Below are 18326 nucleotides of genomic sequence, written 5' to 3'. Positions count from 1 at the left end.
CTAGGCAGGTAGGGAGAGACTGATGAGTGTTGTAGTTTCATGAAATTTTGTCAAATTAGTTTTACCATAAATAATTTATCAGGATTTTAAAATTGTTGTTAAACTGCGATTAGCCTAATCACCTTTTGAAAACTGGGCCCTGATGTCTAGTGTGAATTTAGATATACAACACAATGAAAAAAATAACCATAACTTAAATATTCCGCTTGCAATGGACCAGGATGAATGATTGCTTCCTTAATTCCAGAAAATCATCTTTCTGACTTGCATTTGACAATTTTATTCAACTATGATGAAATTATATTGGTTTTCTGTAGGTGTTTGAAAAGTTGCTGTTTGGCCTATGTTTCTTCCATGCCCTGGTCCAGGAGAGGAGGAAATTCGGACCACTTGGCTGGAATATTCCATACGAGTTCAACGAATCTGACCTCCGGATATCAGTTCGACAGTTGGAGGTAAGGAGTTTTGATTCCTCAAAATATCTTTTCAGCTTTGTAAATATGATGCTTGTTTAAAATGGACACTCATTCCTATATATTTTAGTGAATGTTACTTCAACTTTCGCGTAATCAAAATAGCTCATTGAGTGAAGCATTGGCTTTAACTCACAAAAAGATGCAGGGTGCTGATAAAAGGGGCCAGCACTGGGTTAAAGGGGCAGGGTACCAAGCACTTTAAATTATAAGGGCAGGGTGCAGCACCCTGCTGACCCAGCCTAGCTGGAACACACTGTTGGATTAATACCGACTCTGGTGAAGATCCAAGGCTGTTTGTGTTTGTCAGGAAGCTGAGATATAATGTACTGTTCTGTGCTGCCATTGTTGTGTCATTATGTGAAGACATTTTAATTGCCAGCAACATGGATAACATGTGATGATTGTTTTCCTTTGAGGTAGCCACCAGCTGCAACAAAGAGACCTTGCCCCAAAATGAACCCTTGCCGTTCAAAGGGCAACAAACCCAGCAATCATATTCCCTTTTGCTGTATGATGTTTGTTTCATTATAAATGAAAATAAATTTTACCTGTTGGTGATTCCAGATGTTTATCAGCGACTACAAAGCTCCCCCATTAGAAGCACTGTCCTACTTAACTGGAGAATGTAACTATGGCGGACGGGTGACTGACGACAATGACAGGCGCCTCATCTTGAGTATCCTGAAAACGTTCTACTGTAAGGAAATTATCACTGATGATAATTACAAACTGTCACCGTCGGGGATCTACTTCGCCCCACCCAAGGGGACGTACAATAGTTATGTGAGCTACATCAAGGGTCTACCTCTCACACCTCATCCAGAGGTAAGTTTTACTTGCACCACATTGTTTTACCTCAACTATTCAAGGAATATGGGGCTAATGGAATCACCCTGGAGTCTGTAGGTGTCAGACCTGCTAGGTAAAAGTTTGGCTGGAAGACTGTAATGAATGGTCTAGTATATAACTACAGTGCTGATATCTAATATGAGAGTAGTTTTTGGTTGTATGGTTCATGTAGCACAATGGAATGGATTTCTTTTACAAAACTGAATTTTGATATGTTTTGGACTTTTTTTTTTTTTTTTTTTTCACTTAAATATTAATGATATTGAAATAATGAAATGAAGAGTTAAACATGTTACAGCAACAAAGAGCTGTTTTGAATTTTAAGTATATATAAGTATATATGTGTTACAGGTGTATGGTTTCCATGAGAACGCTGATATATCCAAGGATCAGCACGAGACCCAACAGCTGTTTGATGGTATCCTGTTGACACTTCCAAGACAGGTCAGTTATCTCCCCTTAAACTCTTTGTTTTTAAGATTACATCAGAATAGTAAAATATTTCCATAGCAAAGACATTATAGCAAGTTTGTTTAGCTTTGAAATCTCTGTGTTAGTAATTAGGTGTCTTACAACACGCTAGCACTGTGAAAGAGCTCTCTAGTTGCTAAAGCTTAGCAATATGTGTTGCTATGCAACTATGCATTGTGATTTAGGAACAGGTAGCATTGAGTCAATGGGTTAGGTAGAATTCTCATGCATTTTGTTGTGAAGCGTTAAGTGTTATGCAATGTAAGATATTTAGCTTTTATGTTGCTGCTAGGAGAATGCTTGTTTCCATTAGTAGTAGATGATATTTGCTAGATAATGCATGTACCTAAACGTTAATTATCTATGAGAAACTACATTTAACTGAAATTCAGTACATACCGGTACATAATTCTATCTTAAATTTTCTGAAGGAAAAATATATTATTTCATATTTTTTTCTTGCACATTACAACTTTAATCCTTTTTATTTCTAATAATTGCGGAATACATCAATTGCATGTTCATGTGATGCTTTGGATGAAATAAATTTTAGATATTCTTAAAAATTCCACAATATGAATGAATATTGATTACATGAAAATATTCTAGTTGTAAATTATTTGTTCCTTTCGTAAAAGATGTGTAAAAAAATGTATACATATTGTGGTGTTGAAAATTTTAAAATTTGTGGTAAATCAATGTTCTTATCGTTCCTTATCATGGTTTTGCCAAGAATTTGCAGCTTTATTTTGTCTGTCTCCTCATTGTCTTGAATGAATTAGTTTAGCTTTTAAACAGGAAAGAATTTTGCCAAAGCCCAAAATTCTGTCTAGATTAATCCCTTCCTTGTTATTTTGGCTGTTATTCTACATAAAAAAAGACTGGCTAATAGCAAATAATATTATTAGATATTAGAGTCAATATACAAAGAAATTTCTCTATCATATGTATCAATCTTAGTTCAGTTTTGAAAGTCATCAGAACATTAGTACAGGGGAGATAACCCATTTGACAACTAAAGATTTGCTGTTGCTCTTCAATCCTTTTTTACAAAATTATTATTTATAAATCTTTCATAAATGATTGTTCCTGAGAAGTACTATGAAGTATCTTTTACTGTTTTCTATAATTTCTTAATGGATTCAAAGATATAGTGAAAAAATACATAAGTGACAAGAAAAGTATGAAATGAATTATATTTTTTACCAAAAATACCTTTATTTGAATAATATGTGTAAAAATTATAGGCTTAACAAAAAAAAAAAAAACTATAAATCCTTTTAGTCATCAATATAAAACCTGAAACTAAGGTTGTTAATTTAACCCTATAATCACTATAAAGGGTCAGTAATGATAAGGAAGGGAAGCTTAATTATCCTGAATTGTGACATACCGCTAGAAGTGATCAAATCACATCACGGATCAATCATTGTTTTGTCGTATTTGTTTATTCTGAAATATTTGTGTTGTTGTTTCCATTTTTTCAGAGTTGGATCCCCTTAAACATATCACATTACTTGTACCATCATGTAAAGCATTTTCTCATTATTACTGCATGTGATTTAATTTACTATTTTATACATTTCACTGTATTCTGGACTACACCAAAATATCTCAAATATGATGTATTTGAATTTTTTCTCCGATTTTGGATGACCTTGCATGGCTTGACCTCTATCTTTGCTGACATCTCAGGATGAGGTAGACTGGTGTGACATTGGTTGTATTTGTTGGGGTGAAGTAACCTAAGTTTGATTTTGTGATCTGTCTCATGAGAAAGGTGTTCTTTAACTCTTTGTGTGTACATTTGGGAAAAAGATATCTGTGCAATTTTAGTTTTGATTTAGTTTGATTAATTAAAATTCAGATTATTTTTAAATGGTTATGGGTATGAAATGCTGACTGAATGTTCTTACTTTATAAATTAATAAAATTATTTTCAAGATTATTACTTAAAAATGAAATATTGAAAAATGCATTTGTTTAAGAATGGAAAGTTCTTCTCAAAATATCTTAATTGATTTTACATTATAATGCATGATGATAATTTAGGAGGATTTTTTCTACTGCTTATTAAACACATTTTAATTCATTCCTTAAAAAATGAAGTAGAAAATTTCATCTCTTACAGAGAAAAAATTGTGAGGACTAAACTTCCAACAATATACATTTTATATTGACACAGTATTGATAAACAGAATATAACATATACCTCACTGCCGGCCTTGGGGCTATATAATATACCCAGAAACATCACAATTATACCCCCACAAGTTTGACATTACATCATATCAGTGTGGTTTGTTTGGATCACCGCTCACAGAAATCCTACTCATACTTACTGTTTGGTTTCAGTTTGGAGCTTACAGGTTGATGGGTGTTTTGACGGAGCTTTGTTACAGGGTGTGCTGTTGAAACAGATGACTAAATTTAGAAATGGATGCAGAAATTTAAGAAAGTGGCCGAACAATTTGATTTGCAGTTAAACCTGCATGCACTGTCAATTTTTTCGTGGTTTTTTTCTTTCTTTTTTTATGAATACTTCATCGAAATACAAGAATTGTCATAGTAAAATTATTCACTTAATGTTAAATTCTATATGAATTAAGAAGTAAAAGTTATCAGGATTAGAAGAGTTCTGTTGAGCTTTGATCCCAAAGATTTAACATTTTGCTATTTAAAATATACAGATTATAAATATAAAAAAAATATAAAAATATGCAAATTGCTATGGTTACTTTCTGTCATATAGATTTGAATACCATACATGTAAATGGAGTGCTAGATAATTAAATCAAAGTTCTGCACTTTGAACATATCATCAGCAGATTGACTGTACTTAACTTGGCTAAGGTAAGGTCCTTGGACCCTTATGTTTAGAAGTAGACTGCCTTATCCTTGTATAACTTATACAACATCAGAAAGGTATTCTGAAGAATGTCTTTCATCATTGTATGGTACCGTTTATTTAGATATCGATCCTATGTAAGAATATGACAGTATGGGTGATTTATACAAAAATTACCTGTATCCTTCATTAGTCCATATACAGACATCACATGGTATAGTGGTATAATGTTAATTGATCATTTACAATTAGCTAAGAGGTTTCTGGAGATGTCATCCATGTCATTAAAAATAGAAATCAGTTCATTATGTACTCTAGAGTGAGTGCTGGATGAAAAATGAGCGGTTGGCATTTTTGCAAGTTTGTGGGTGAATTTTAAAGAAGGCAGATATCAAACTAACACAATAATTTGATGGAAAATTTAACATTAGTTAAAATAAAATAAAGTAATGAGTTTAATTAACATTAGATGCATGTTCATTGTGTACTTATAACAACTTGTTAATGTCCTGCATATTTGGTACAGATTGATATTCAACCCAAAAAACAATACATTAAAGTGAGTGCTGTATTTTTTTTTTGTATTTTTTTTTAATCATCTTTTTTTAATATTATATTTAGAAGATACATTTTGCGGTCACATGATTTTATTAAAATATTTTCATTTTTGATACTTTTAATAATATAATAAACATGGTTTATAATAATCACATTGTATATTATGAATTTGCACATTTTGATATTTTAATATATTTAGATATTTATTTCAGTTTTACAATAAATAACAATTGCACATTTATGATTGTTTGTACACGATACTGAATCTTGCTTAATTCTAAAAGTAATTTGTACACACGCTTAAAGAAATAACTTAATTTATTTTGTGTTCACTGAATTAAACTCCATTCTCATTTACGTTTAGGTTAAGCAGTATTGTGACAATTTGTTATCTGTCCAACTTCTAATTTCTCCTACAACTGACATCTACAACTTAAGATTTGTGTATAGATGCCTACAGGGAAAACAGTATGTTGTTGTAGAAGTAGGTCACTGTGACCATGTTGTGACTTTGAACTTCATAATCCTTCATAATGAAAAACTGTTTCCAGGGTTTATCTACCATACTGTTTTGCATAATGGCCCTGAAGATTTGTAAGTTGGTATAACTTGAAAAAGTGATGTGTCATTTGTTTTGACCTTTGACCTTCAGAAAGCAAATATTTTAGATCCCCATTATGACAATGATAAGAAATGTAGTTTGAATCCAAGAGGTCAACAAATAACGAACTGAAACGCTCATATCCATATTACTGATATATTGGAGCATGCCTTGTTTGGGTTTGGGATATCTCAGCATGTTTTTGTGTGAACAACCAGATTTGTCCTATGGAGGAGGTTATTGATTAACAAACATTGTACCTTCTAACCCAAGGTGAAGGTTATTGCTAGTATATCTAGCAAAACTGGTATAGATTAACCAAATATATTCACAGACAAATTCCATAATTCTCTACCATCTATGTTGATAAATCTTTTGTAATTTTCATATATGAAAATGATATTGGAATATTTGTGTATATGTAAATACTTAACCTTATCCCTATATAACTTATATTGGTAACATGTTATAGTGTATACTTGGTCATGTGATGTTTGTTCCCATCCTCAGTTATATCTTCAATAATATCTTACTTGTGATCAAGAGGGTTCTCTAACATAAGATATATTACAGTTATATCCTCAATAATATATCTTACTTGTGATCAAGAGGGTTCTCTAACATAAGATATATTACAGTTATATCCTCAATAATATATCTTACTTGTGATCAAGAGGGTTCTCTAACATAAGATATATTACAGTTATATCCTCAATAATATCTTACTTGTGATCAAGAGGGTTCTCTAACATAAGATATATTACAGTTATATCCTCAATAATATATCTTACTTGTGATCAAGAGGGTTCTCTAACATAAGATATATTACAGTTATATCCTCAATAATATATCTTACTTGTGATCAAGAGGGTTCTCTAACATAAGATATATTACAGTTATATCCTCAATAATATATCTTACTTGTGATCAAGAGGGTTCTCTAACATAAGATATATTACAGTTATATCCTCAATAATATATCTTACTTGTGATCAAGAGGGTTCTCTAACATAAGATATATTACAGTTATATCCTCAATAATATATCTTACTTGTGATCAAGAGGGTTCTCTAACATAAGATATATTACAGCTTTATATCATGTTACTTCAGCTCGTCTTCATAACATAACTTCTATCAAAGTTGTCTGTCATATTCAAAGCTTATATTCTTTGAGTTTTTACCGTGAAACCTTTTTAGCTCCATTTCCATAAACTGTTGTCTGTGTTAATTTGATTTTTGCTTATCATAATTGTATACAGATTTTGAATAGTTTTAAATGAGACAGTTTATGGAATTGGAACTGAATGTTCAATGCCTGAGAATTTCTCTAGAAATTACCAGGTAACTGTGTTTATGTGATAACCACTATCCTTGGTCCTCATTAGCTGTCTTTGTTGTCCTTCAGACGAGTGGAGCTGGAAAGTCCTCACAAGAAATCATAGAGGAACTTGCAAGTGATATTCTCACCAAGATACCGCCAGACTTCAACCTAGAAGAGGTCAAGGTCGGTATCATTTTTACTTAGTTAACCACAGACTCGAACCTAGAGGAGGTAAAGGTCACTATCATTTTTTTTACTTAGTTACCTTTCTAGACTTCAACCTTGAGAAGAACAAGGTCAGTGTCATTTTCACTTACTTAACCCCAGATTTCAGCTTTGAGAAGGTGAAAACTGAACCAATAAGGTCAAGGTTAGATTGACATTCTCACCAAAATACCTTGAACTTCAGCCTTGAGGTGGTCTAGGTAATTGTTATCATACAAACTACCCCCGGATTGTCATCAAGATACCTGTAGGCTAACAAACTACCCCCAGATTCTCATCAAGATACCTGTAGGCTAACAAACTACCCCCGGATTGTCATCAAGATACCTGTAGGCTAACAAACTACCCCCAGATTGTCATCAAGATACCTGTAGGCTAACAAACTACCCCCGGATTGTCATCATGATACCTGCAGGCTAACAAACTACCCCCGGATTGTCATCAAGATACCTGTAGGCTTTCACTCTATAGAGGTTAGAATTTCATAGATACGATCATTTATTTACAGACAAAGTACCCAGTACGCTACGAAGAGTCCATGAACACTGTGTTAGTTCAAGAACTAATCCGGTTCAACCGTTTGATCCATGTGGTTAGGACCAGCCTACAGGATATCCGCAAAGCTATCAAGGGTCTTGTTATCATGTCGTCAGAACTGGAGGATGTCTTTGATAGCATGATGGTCGGCAAGGTAACACACTATATATGTCAAACAGGCATTAATTTCTAAGGAAAGAATGGTTTGGTTTTCGGCATTTGTATAATTCACAGTACTCTATGATAATAGCAATTTTAGAAATATACTTTAACTTTGCTTTTTAAAATAATATGCTGTTTAACTAAGATATTTCTACATTAAACTTACATTGAATTCAACATAATTATATTTTTTCGCATGCTATGCTGCAGGTCCCCGCCATGTGGGCAGCCAAATCCTACCCATCCCTAAAGCCCCTAGGGAGCTACGTCACTGACCTTCTGGCAAGGCTTACATTTTTCAAGGTATGGCTATTTAAGATTTTGATATGAAATTAAATTGAATTTTCTCTTTTGGTATATTAACTCTGATGTATCTCTACTGGTGCTTAGTGTGAACTTTGCACCTAGTTGTGTGACATTTTACCCTTGACTTTGTGACCTTTGCCCCCTGACAGTGTAACCTTTACCCTTTTCAGGACTGGATATACGGAGGACCACCCATTGTGTTCTGGATTTCCGGATTTTACTTCACCCAGTCATTCCTCACAGGAGTGATGCAGAACTACGCCCGCAAGTACAAGATCCCCATCGATCACCTTGGCTTCGAGTTTGAAGTGACAAAGTCAGAAACAAATATGTCCAACAAACCGGTAGGTACAGAAAATGTATAAAAGCTACAAGGTCACTCAAAATGTATAAAGCCTACAAGGTCACTCAAAATGTATAAAACCTACAAGGTCACTCAAAATGTATAAAGCCTACAAGGTCACTCAAAATGTATAAAACCTACAAGGTCACTCAAAATGTATAAAGCCTACAAGGTCACTCAAAATGTATAAAAGCCTACAAGGTCACTCAAAATGTATAAAACCTACAAGGTCACTCAAAATGTATAAAGCCTACAAGGTCACTCAAAATGTATAAAGCCTACAAGGTCACTCAAAATGTATAAAGCCTACAAGGTCACTCAAAATGTATAAAACCTACAAGGTCACTCAAAATGTATAAAGCCTACAAGGTCACTCAAAATGTATAAAACCTACAAGGTCACTCAAAATGTATAAAGCTAGTCTCAGCTATTCCATATCACTTAATATCTAGAAAGTTAATACACTTATTATCTTCATGTTGTATTAATTTGGAAGATTTGTTGCTTCATCATAATCCAATATTACCAACAACAAAAAATAAAAGATCTTATTGGATCTATGAAATTTAAATATATCTACTATAGAGATTTTTATTTACAACAGGTGTCATTTTTGTTCAAGGATAGAATGAAATTGAGAAAAATCGATACTTAAAAGTTAAAACTATAGAGAAAGTTATAGTATGTTTCACAAATTTTATGTGAAGTATACATCTTTTTCGTTCCATCAAACTTTCACACTACCTTGAAAATTGAGGGGCTGAGTGGTTGTCCCGACACTTTATCACTAGCCCTCCATCTCTTGGTTGCAAGTTCAAAACCCACATAGGGCAGTTGCCTGGTACTGATGGTAGGCCGGTGGTTTTTCTCTGGGTACTCCGGCTTTCCTCCACCTAAAAAACCTGGCATGTTCGTAAATAACACTGGCTGTTAATAGGACGTTAAACAAAATAAACCGAATCTTGAAAATTAGAACTACATGGGAAATGAAAACTATTTTAGTAGTCCATTTGTTAGGCTCTTTATGTATAATCATTGAAGATTTTTTTACTATGTATTGTTAAGTTTCCAGCCAAAACGTACATTTCTATGGAATTAAAATTGATTGATATGCCCCCCTGTCTCTATTATGTTACATACATACATATAAGTGTATGTGTGCTAGCCTTGAAAATAGATAAATACAACTATATGTAACTGTACTGTTTTTCTTTATTCTTCAGTCGGACGGGGCCTATATCAAGGGACTGTTTATGGAAGGAGCCCGTTGGTGTCGGACAAGGAAAGTCATCATTGAGTCCCTCCCAAAGATCCTTTATGACCTTATGCCAATTGTATCCTTTCACCAACAAATTGATTATCCCTCCACCCTTCAGAGTTCAATACCAATACCATTACGATCATATTATTAGTTCGCAAATCCTGCTTGTAATGCATTTCCAATATGACATTGTGTTCTTTTCTTTTGTTTTTTAACAATATTTGGGCCAGAATCTCAATTTCTAGTTTAGCAGTGGTCTTTTACAGCTATTTCAGGGATTTATTTTAAGTTATTGATGTTACTGGCTATTTGAGGTAGAATTTTTTATGGCATTTAAGAAAGATCTTCAAGGGTATTCAAGTTATATCAATATCTTGAGATGTGAAGTATTCAAGTGTCTACTTTCAGCGAACCAGGTTGATCTGTTCCTAACATAATTTTGCTACATTTGGAAAAAGAAAATGAAATGTAAATTGAAATATTGCATCAGAAGTAATAAGTGATTTGTAGAGCTCTAGAACCTGTGGTATTGTTGGTACTTAACCGACACAGATCCAGCTGAAGCCTGGTAACAAGGCCGAGTTTGACCTCAGAGACACCTACGCTTGTCCCAGTAAGTGCCAGAACCTCTTTCTGTGTTGTTTACAAGTTATTGATTTTCATTGCTTAAGCTCAAATGAGTGTTTGTAGTTTATTCAGAAATTTGTATTATTTGAAAATGAAGACAATGATGCAAAAATATGCTTTGTGTGTTTTATTATCAGTTCCATTCTGCAGTGACAGCATGTAAATGTATTTCTATCACAAAACGCTGTGTTATTCCACTCTCAGGCCATTGTATGAATGTGCTGACTGTTGTATATATATGTTATATTCCTCTAGTGGAATATAGCCTTCCGGTCTTATGATTGGTCAGGAATTCAAACTGCAATTGTTATAAACCTCATCAAAAATCAAATGACGTCGCATCTCCAGGTCCCAGCCGTCACTTGTACACCTTATTTGCATATGCAAAAAAGACTTGGCCACGCTGCCTTAGATTCAAGCAAATATCATTGTGGTAGAAACAGGTCATACAACTCATGAATTTTGGATATGGAATTTATTTCACACTCGTAAGTTATTTTTTAAAAGTTACAAAAGGCACTCACCAAAGCTTGTGTCTTTTGTAACTTTAAAATAGTAACTTACTCGAGTGAAATAAATTCCATATCCAACAACCACTTGTTGTTTAACCTCTATATAAGTAGCAGTATATGCAGGAGAAATGTCCAAATAATACCAAAAATGAAATATATTATCTTTCTATGTGAAATCAAATTACAATAGGTCAATGAATAGGAGAGGATCAAGTTTTGCTATATAAAAGAATGTCTAAATCAATGTTAACTAGAGTTAAGGATGTTTTTTTGTGTTCTTCTGTAGCTTACAAGACAAGTGCTCGAAGAGGGACCCTATCTACTACTGGTCATTCCACCAATTTTGTTTTGACAATTATGTTACCGATAGACATGGAGGACAACCACTGGATCAACCGTGGAGTGGCACTGCTCTGTCAATTAGACGATTAGATAGTAACTATAGAGGACAACCACTGGATCAACCGTGGAGTGGCACTGCTCTGTCAATATTAGACGATTAGGTAGTAACTATAGAGGACAACCACTGGATCAACCGCGGAGTGGCACTGCTCTGTCAATTAGACGATTAGGTAGTAACTATATAGAGGACAACCACTGGATCAACCGTGGAGTGGCACTGCTCTGTCAATTAGACGATTAGATAGTAACTATAGAGGACAATCACTGGATCAACCGCGGAGTGGCACTGCTCTGTCAATTAGACGATTAGATAGTAACTATAGAGGACAACCACTGGATCAACCGTGGAGTGGCACTGCTCTGTCAATTAGACGATTAGGTAGTAACTATAGAGGACAACCACTGGATCAACCGCGGAGTGGCACTGCTCTGTCAATTAGACGATTAGATAGTAACTATAGAGGACAACCACTGGATCAACCGTGGAGTGGCACTGCTCTGTCAGTTAGACGATTAGATAGTAACTATTAGAGACATAGAGGACAACCACTTGATCAACCGTGGAGTGGCACTACTTTGTCAGACAATTAGGTAGTAACTATAGAGACATGGAGGACAACCACTTGATCAACTGCGGAGTGGCACTGCTCTGTCAGTTAGACGATTAGATATTGACAGTAGAGACAAAGAGACCACTGGATCAGCCGCGGAGTGGCACTGCTGTCATTTCCAGGATTAGGTAGTAACTATAGAGACATGGAAGACAACCACCAAATCAACCGCAGAGTGACACTGCTCTGTCCGTTCCACGATTAGGTAGTAACTATTAGAGACATACATACAAATGTAGAGGACAACTGGATCAACCGCGGAGTGGCACTGCTTTGTTACACAATTAGGAAGTATGTGTAGTGTGTTCATACTGGCCAAAAGCCAATTTGTCTGCCTGATAAGGACAGCTCCAAGTCGAACCATATTGTGTCAGGAAGACCATGAGACCATCATATTGAAGAAGGTGCCTTGTAGTTCTCCTGATATCTCTCTGTCCATCAACACTTTTTTTTTTTTTTTTTTTGAGATGTCTATGTGTCCGTCCAAAGTCTAGGGGAGATTTTCTCAGAATCCTGAAATCCTAAATTCCTGATGTTGTTCAGGAATATACACTGTTATATTTAGATGTGCAATAGGAGTGCAGTTGTTATAGGTCAAGGTCACTAAAGGGATTAAACAGGAGCCGATATTATCTGCTACATTAAGTAGTTCAAGGGGAAAACTGGTGATGTTCTGGATCTCTGGTGTGTTAATGTGACTTTATATAACAGACTGTGTTTATCCTGCAATAAGCCCATGTCTAATGAAAATCCTACCCATTATGTTCATCCCATAATAAGTCCATGTTTAATTAAAATCCTACCCATATCTCTTGGACTTAGAGATGTCAGTTCATTGTCCTGTAATTTAACCAGTCTTTTGATTCAGTCAGTGTTCATGTGTTGGGCTTACTTCAGGATAAACACGGTAAGAAATCATACACAGTGCTGCATGTTTACAAAACGTAGTGCTACCATGTGACACAGTGCTATATATAACATGTACGTACTGCATATCCTACAATATCAGCTTATTCTAAGACACACCAGGTGTTTCAAATCAGAGTTCTTTTTTATTATTATTATTATTGAATAAGAAGCTTTACAATTAGCTGGCCATGTTAAAATAGCCTCTGTATCATTTTAGTAGGCTGCTCTCCTTAGACTGACTTGATCTTGACAATGTGTAGTGCAATCATGTGTCATTAAATGTTAATTCACTTTCATTGTCGTATTCATCTGGTTTGGTGCAACTTATTACTGGTGATATCTGGAATCGTGATCAATATGTCGTTGTAAAATGAAGCACTGGCCTCATTTTCATAAAAAAAAATCTCATGTTTTATTAGAGTTTTCCTCAAATTCATGGATTTGACATAGATTGCTCACAATTTTGAGATGTTCCTTACATTTCAGACAAGGGAAATGATTATTGTGTCATACATTTTGCCAAAAATCAAGTATATATCTGGTTTTTAAATGATTGCACAGGCATTTTAACTTTGAAAACTAATTATTCCTGTCCCAAGATAATAGACTGGTTTAATATTTGTTTATATTTGGTAGGATATTTAGATATAAATGAAGAAGTATATATCAAACATATCTTTAAAGTCATCAGCACAGTAGGACAAGTTAATCGTAGATAGTTTTTGTAAAGAGGTTAACAAGTTGATAAAATCACAGGTAGGTGGTCTTAATATAAAGACGTAGGTGTTTTAAGAAGATGAATGGTATTTTATGTGGTTACTTTATAAGAGCATGCACATTTTATGTGTATGAATATATCAGATAGGTATTTATACAGAGTAAATGTAATATTGTAATAATTTATTGGAATAATAACAGTCATTGATCTACTGTTAGAATTATATTCAGTTTATTGATATCTTGTTACCAAATCATGTGATAGTATTAAATGTATAAAATAGTTGTTCTTATGCATGGGGTTTATGAATTATTTCATCTGTCGAGGAAACAGTATTTACATGTTAAATATATTTATTTTGTCTCATTTTTTAAATTGTCAATCTATATTCATCATTATGTATATTCATGCTGTCTAAAATTTGATATATAAATTAGTTTTAGTATTATAAACCGCCTACACAAGTCTTTCACGTGTGTTATTCGTAATATGAAGCTAAATATTTATACCTACATATACATGTACATGTCAAATTCAATGTCCACCTGCAGAACTTTTTATGTGTACTTTGTGGTAAATTTTTACCATGAAATAATGTGTACGAGTAATTTTGTCTTGTAAATGCTAATTATAGCAGATATTTGCATTATTTATTTTTGCTACACGTGAAAAGAAAATCAAGAAAGTATTCATGGTTAATGAAATAAGTTTGTGTAAAATGTACAAATTATTTTTTATTGGCATGTATTTTTTATATACTGGGGCAATATATGTTCGTGTCCTAGTTTAAAATTCTTTTTATAAAACTAGTATATTGATGTCCTTACTATACTGTAAAATTCCCACAAATTTGAGATAAAAACACCAACAAAACGGAACTCTAATCAATTAATTACATGTAATCTACTGAAATATTGAAAATAATCTTACTAAGATTTTTTTAAATAAAAAAAAATTACTATCCAATGTATTTTGTCCATATCTGTATATACATTATGTGAATCATAAAATATTTTTTTATTTTAATCATATTTAAGTTAATATAACAGCAGGGAAGTCTATATATACGTCCCTGATATTAGTAAGGTTATTTGACATGTACATACACACATGTATCTGACATAAACAGATATAACTCTACCCAGTCATGATCTCCTTCTTTCCAATGGACATGTGATATAAGGACCCCCTATTCTACCACAGGGAAGTGATCGACATGTTTAAGTATTTACCTATTTTGTTGAGGATGAAGAGGTAACAGGATCATTCTAGGAAAGTCTACCTCGTCTGTTTGACAGTAAATCAAAAAATCACAATATCTTAAATCTTCCTGAATTTTGTAATATTGTTTACATTTTAAAATTGGTAGGGAATTAAGTTATATCTCATATTTAGACCTTTGTTTGATTTGTGATTTATAAATGTGTGATTTATTTCATAAATAAATATGTGATATGTTCATGTGAAATGTTTTGTTAAGGGTGAAGACATTTTTTTTATGTTTTCCCCAAACTGATGAAATCAGTGCACATATCATAATTTATTAAAATTAGAGAAAGCATGTTCATAAAGTGTATGCTGTGTAAAATATTTGATTTATGAAGCAGTCAAAAGTGGGAATTAATCAAATGAAAGGCTCAACTGTAGAAACTCCTGAAGACCATGTTTCATCAATAGATAAACTTTTTTTCAATATCTTTGTATTGTCTGTTGCATATACAACACAAAGAAATAAAACCGGTAGTAAAGGATTAAGCATTTCTGAAGAAAATTAACAAATATTTATCTAATGAAATATTGTCTGAAAATAGAAGCTTTGGGAGAAAATTAAATGCTTTTGAAAGGTGTTAGACAATAAAACATTTGAGAAAATGAAATTCCATGGTTTTGATATTTGAAATATGTTCAAGAAAATTTTCACTGATATACACATTAGTTAGTGTCTACATTGTAAACACTCTAGATACAGCACTGTGATAAACTGTTGTGATAATTTACATCTTTTTTAATGTTTGTGATACTATGTGATAATTACTTTTAAAAAAGCTTTGATTACTTGTACATCGTAATTGTGCTTATTTTACATGTTTTTATTTTATTTTCATTAAAATCCATTTGATATTGACTATATTTATGTTACAATATTTTCCTGCGCAATAGTGAACAGCCTGTATTTAAAGGTTTTTGGTTTTTTTTTTAGTAATATTTCTGTTATTGGTACAGTATTTCACCTAATCTTACATCAATTGCACCCAGGTAATTAATATATATATTATTTAGTACATTATAAATTGTCGATATCAATTCTAAAAGTATTATAAATTGTAGATATCAATTCTAAAAGTATTTATAAAACTTTGTTTCATTTATTTATTTATACAGAGATATTCCTCATTGTCATGTTACGTTTTAATTCAACACTTTTTCATCTTCATTTGTTGTTGCAAATTTTGATCACACATATCAAATGCTTCGTTTTATTTCATGTTGTCATTTGAATTTCAAACACATCCTGTTTTAATGTTTTTGATGATAATGCCAATCTTTGGTATATAGAATTTTTTACTGTTGCCTCACTATAATTATTAGAGACTGCACATCAGTTGAGGAATCATGCTTTGCACTTTTCTTCCAGAAATCAAAATTTCAAATGTGACAAAAATGAGGGAGATATCATGTTGGTAAACTTATGAAGCACGTGAAACACACATTAGTATTACGGCATATATAGGCTCATTATAGATTATTTAGGATTAGAACTTTACTTACAATAGAAAGAGTTTACTCACATTTTTTCATCATTTATTACGGATAGATTAGGCAATATTACATTGGAGAAGAGAGAGAGAGAGAACAAGAGAGGGAGGAAAAAGAGAGCGAGAGAGACCTCATTAAAGTTAAGTTACATTAATAGCTTGGGTATATATATATGACCTCTGCACTATGACATGTGATACTACATTATTTCTATCTGTATGTACTACTAGTATTACGTTTATAGGTCACAGCGACCTAGTTATGACAAAGACATGACACATTTCGTCTGTGATATGGTGACCATTTTGATGTTATAGATACTTACATATATAATGCATGGCAGTATCTTCAAAAGTCAGTATGGTAGATGTCCTTGAATTATGTTTAATGAAATTAAATTGGTGAACAAATATATGGGTTATATTTCATCATAATTGGCATATAACATAAAGATAGAAATATTTCAATATCTGCCGAAATATATCTAAAATGACTTGACCAAGGAGGAACATAGTGAAAAATGAAGTACTACATATATTATGTAAATGTTAGCATTTATCATACCGTGGCTTTCTATAATACAGGTGGGAAGGGAATATATTAAATTGAGGCTTAATATTACACGGTGAAAAATAAATTATTTTCATACATTTGTAGCTAGTCTTTGTTTTATTTCTACAATGTACTCTTACCATGGAAAAAATGAAAGTTGAATGAGATTACCAGGTGATAAGCCGTGCTGATTAACTTTCAGTCCCGAGGTTTGTATCCTGCATGCTTGGTATAAATTCTAAGGAATAATAATGGACAGAATGTAAACACTGTTTCGCAATTAAATCCTGAAATTATCCAATGTCTTATATATAATACTTCACCAAGTTCATCAAAATAGACAGTGCTCGCACTGCCTATACTTTTAGATTTTTTTGAGCCCATAGTGATTCCTTACTTCCCTATTGGATTTCCACACTTTAGGATCCTGGCATCATTGGCGTGTCTAAGATGACGAACGAACGCATAATTAACCAGCTGTTCAAATGAATTCTCTCTGGAATTTTTTTTACGTGTGAACGGTTGCACGTTTATTATTTACCAATTTCATTTCGTATGATCATGGACACGACATGCTGGTCTATATTGCCATATTTTGTTATGGTTCGTTTGAATTGTGTATCATGGTCCGTTAGGATTACTATACAAACATTACGTATGTGATCTTATTGTGTTTTCCAGTCCGTTTAACACTTTGTAAATGTGGGCTTCCTACAATAACACAAATATTGAATGATGGGTGTCTGTAGCACAAGATGATGATAAAATATCCGATAACTACTTGGCGCAAACATTGCTGGGCAAGTTTTTGTGATACACGCACAGGGTATTGCATTTTACAAAATGATTCCTTTTTAGGGTTTTATAAAAGGCCTTAACACCTTTCTAATCTAAATTTAGTTAGTTTGAGTAAAGCCAAAAGCGAATTAAACTGTCTCGTCCAGAAATATGATGTATTACATACCTGTTTCAGACCGCTTTGAACTAAAAAAACACACACAAAAACAAGGGGGGGGGTATACTTGCACAATAAAATCGCAGGCGCCGCCGGACTAACGTCGATGATGTATCCTATAGAAGGTCTTGGTTTTAAAATCTGGCGTGGAAATGTGGGATGTTGACGATAAACTAGTATTCCTTCGAAGTTCCAAGTTCATGATTATGAAATGATCAGTTCAGAAACTAGTTTGCATGAAAAGGGTCCCTTGTTCTAGACATGGTGGCGTCGATCAGATAGTGTCTAGTTGACCCTGAAAACACAAAAACAATGACATTATA

General features: G+C 33.3%; 1 protein-coding gene across 6 annotated transcripts in view; it reads left to right on the top strand.

Moving 5' to 3' along the window:
* Positions 1 to 17152, top strand: part of LOC117330532 (dynein heavy chain 3, axonemal-like) — a 141117-nt gene extending 123965 nt beyond the window's left edge. For 3 of the 6 annotated variants that reach the window (XM_033888911.1, XM_033888912.1, XM_033888909.1), the window contains 11 exons: positions 318 to 455; positions 1041 to 1301; positions 1677 to 1769; positions 3492 to 3497; positions 7211 to 7309; positions 7860 to 8042; positions 8261 to 8353; positions 8527 to 8700; positions 9923 to 10033; positions 10513 to 10573; positions 11386 to 17152. In XM_033888911.1, coding sequence (XP_033744802.1) covers positions 318 to 455; positions 1041 to 1301; positions 1677 to 1769; positions 3492 to 3497; positions 7211 to 7309; positions 7860 to 8042; positions 8261 to 8353; positions 8527 to 8700; positions 9923 to 10033; positions 10513 to 10573; positions 11386 to 11531 — 1365 coding nt within the window. In that variant the 3' untranslated portion in view covers positions 11532 to 17152. The remainder of the gene's footprint in view (positions 1 to 317; positions 456 to 1040; positions 1302 to 1676; positions 1770 to 3491; positions 3498 to 7210; positions 7310 to 7859; positions 8043 to 8260; positions 8354 to 8526; positions 8701 to 9922; positions 10034 to 10512; positions 10574 to 11385) is intronic. The other 3 variants (XM_033888915.1, XM_033888913.1, XM_033888910.1) reach the window with 1 other exon arrangement.
* The last annotated feature ends 1174 nt before the right edge of the window (positions 17153 to 18326 follow it).

This window comes from Pecten maximus, chromosome 7 (genome assembly GCF_902652985.1).
Source record: "Pecten maximus chromosome 7, xPecMax1.1, whole genome shotgun sequence".
In the NCBI taxonomy this organism is placed as follows: domain Eukaryota; kingdom Metazoa; phylum Mollusca; class Bivalvia; order Pectinida; family Pectinidae; genus Pecten; species Pecten maximus.
This window is presented reverse-complemented; position numbering and strand designations above follow the sequence as displayed.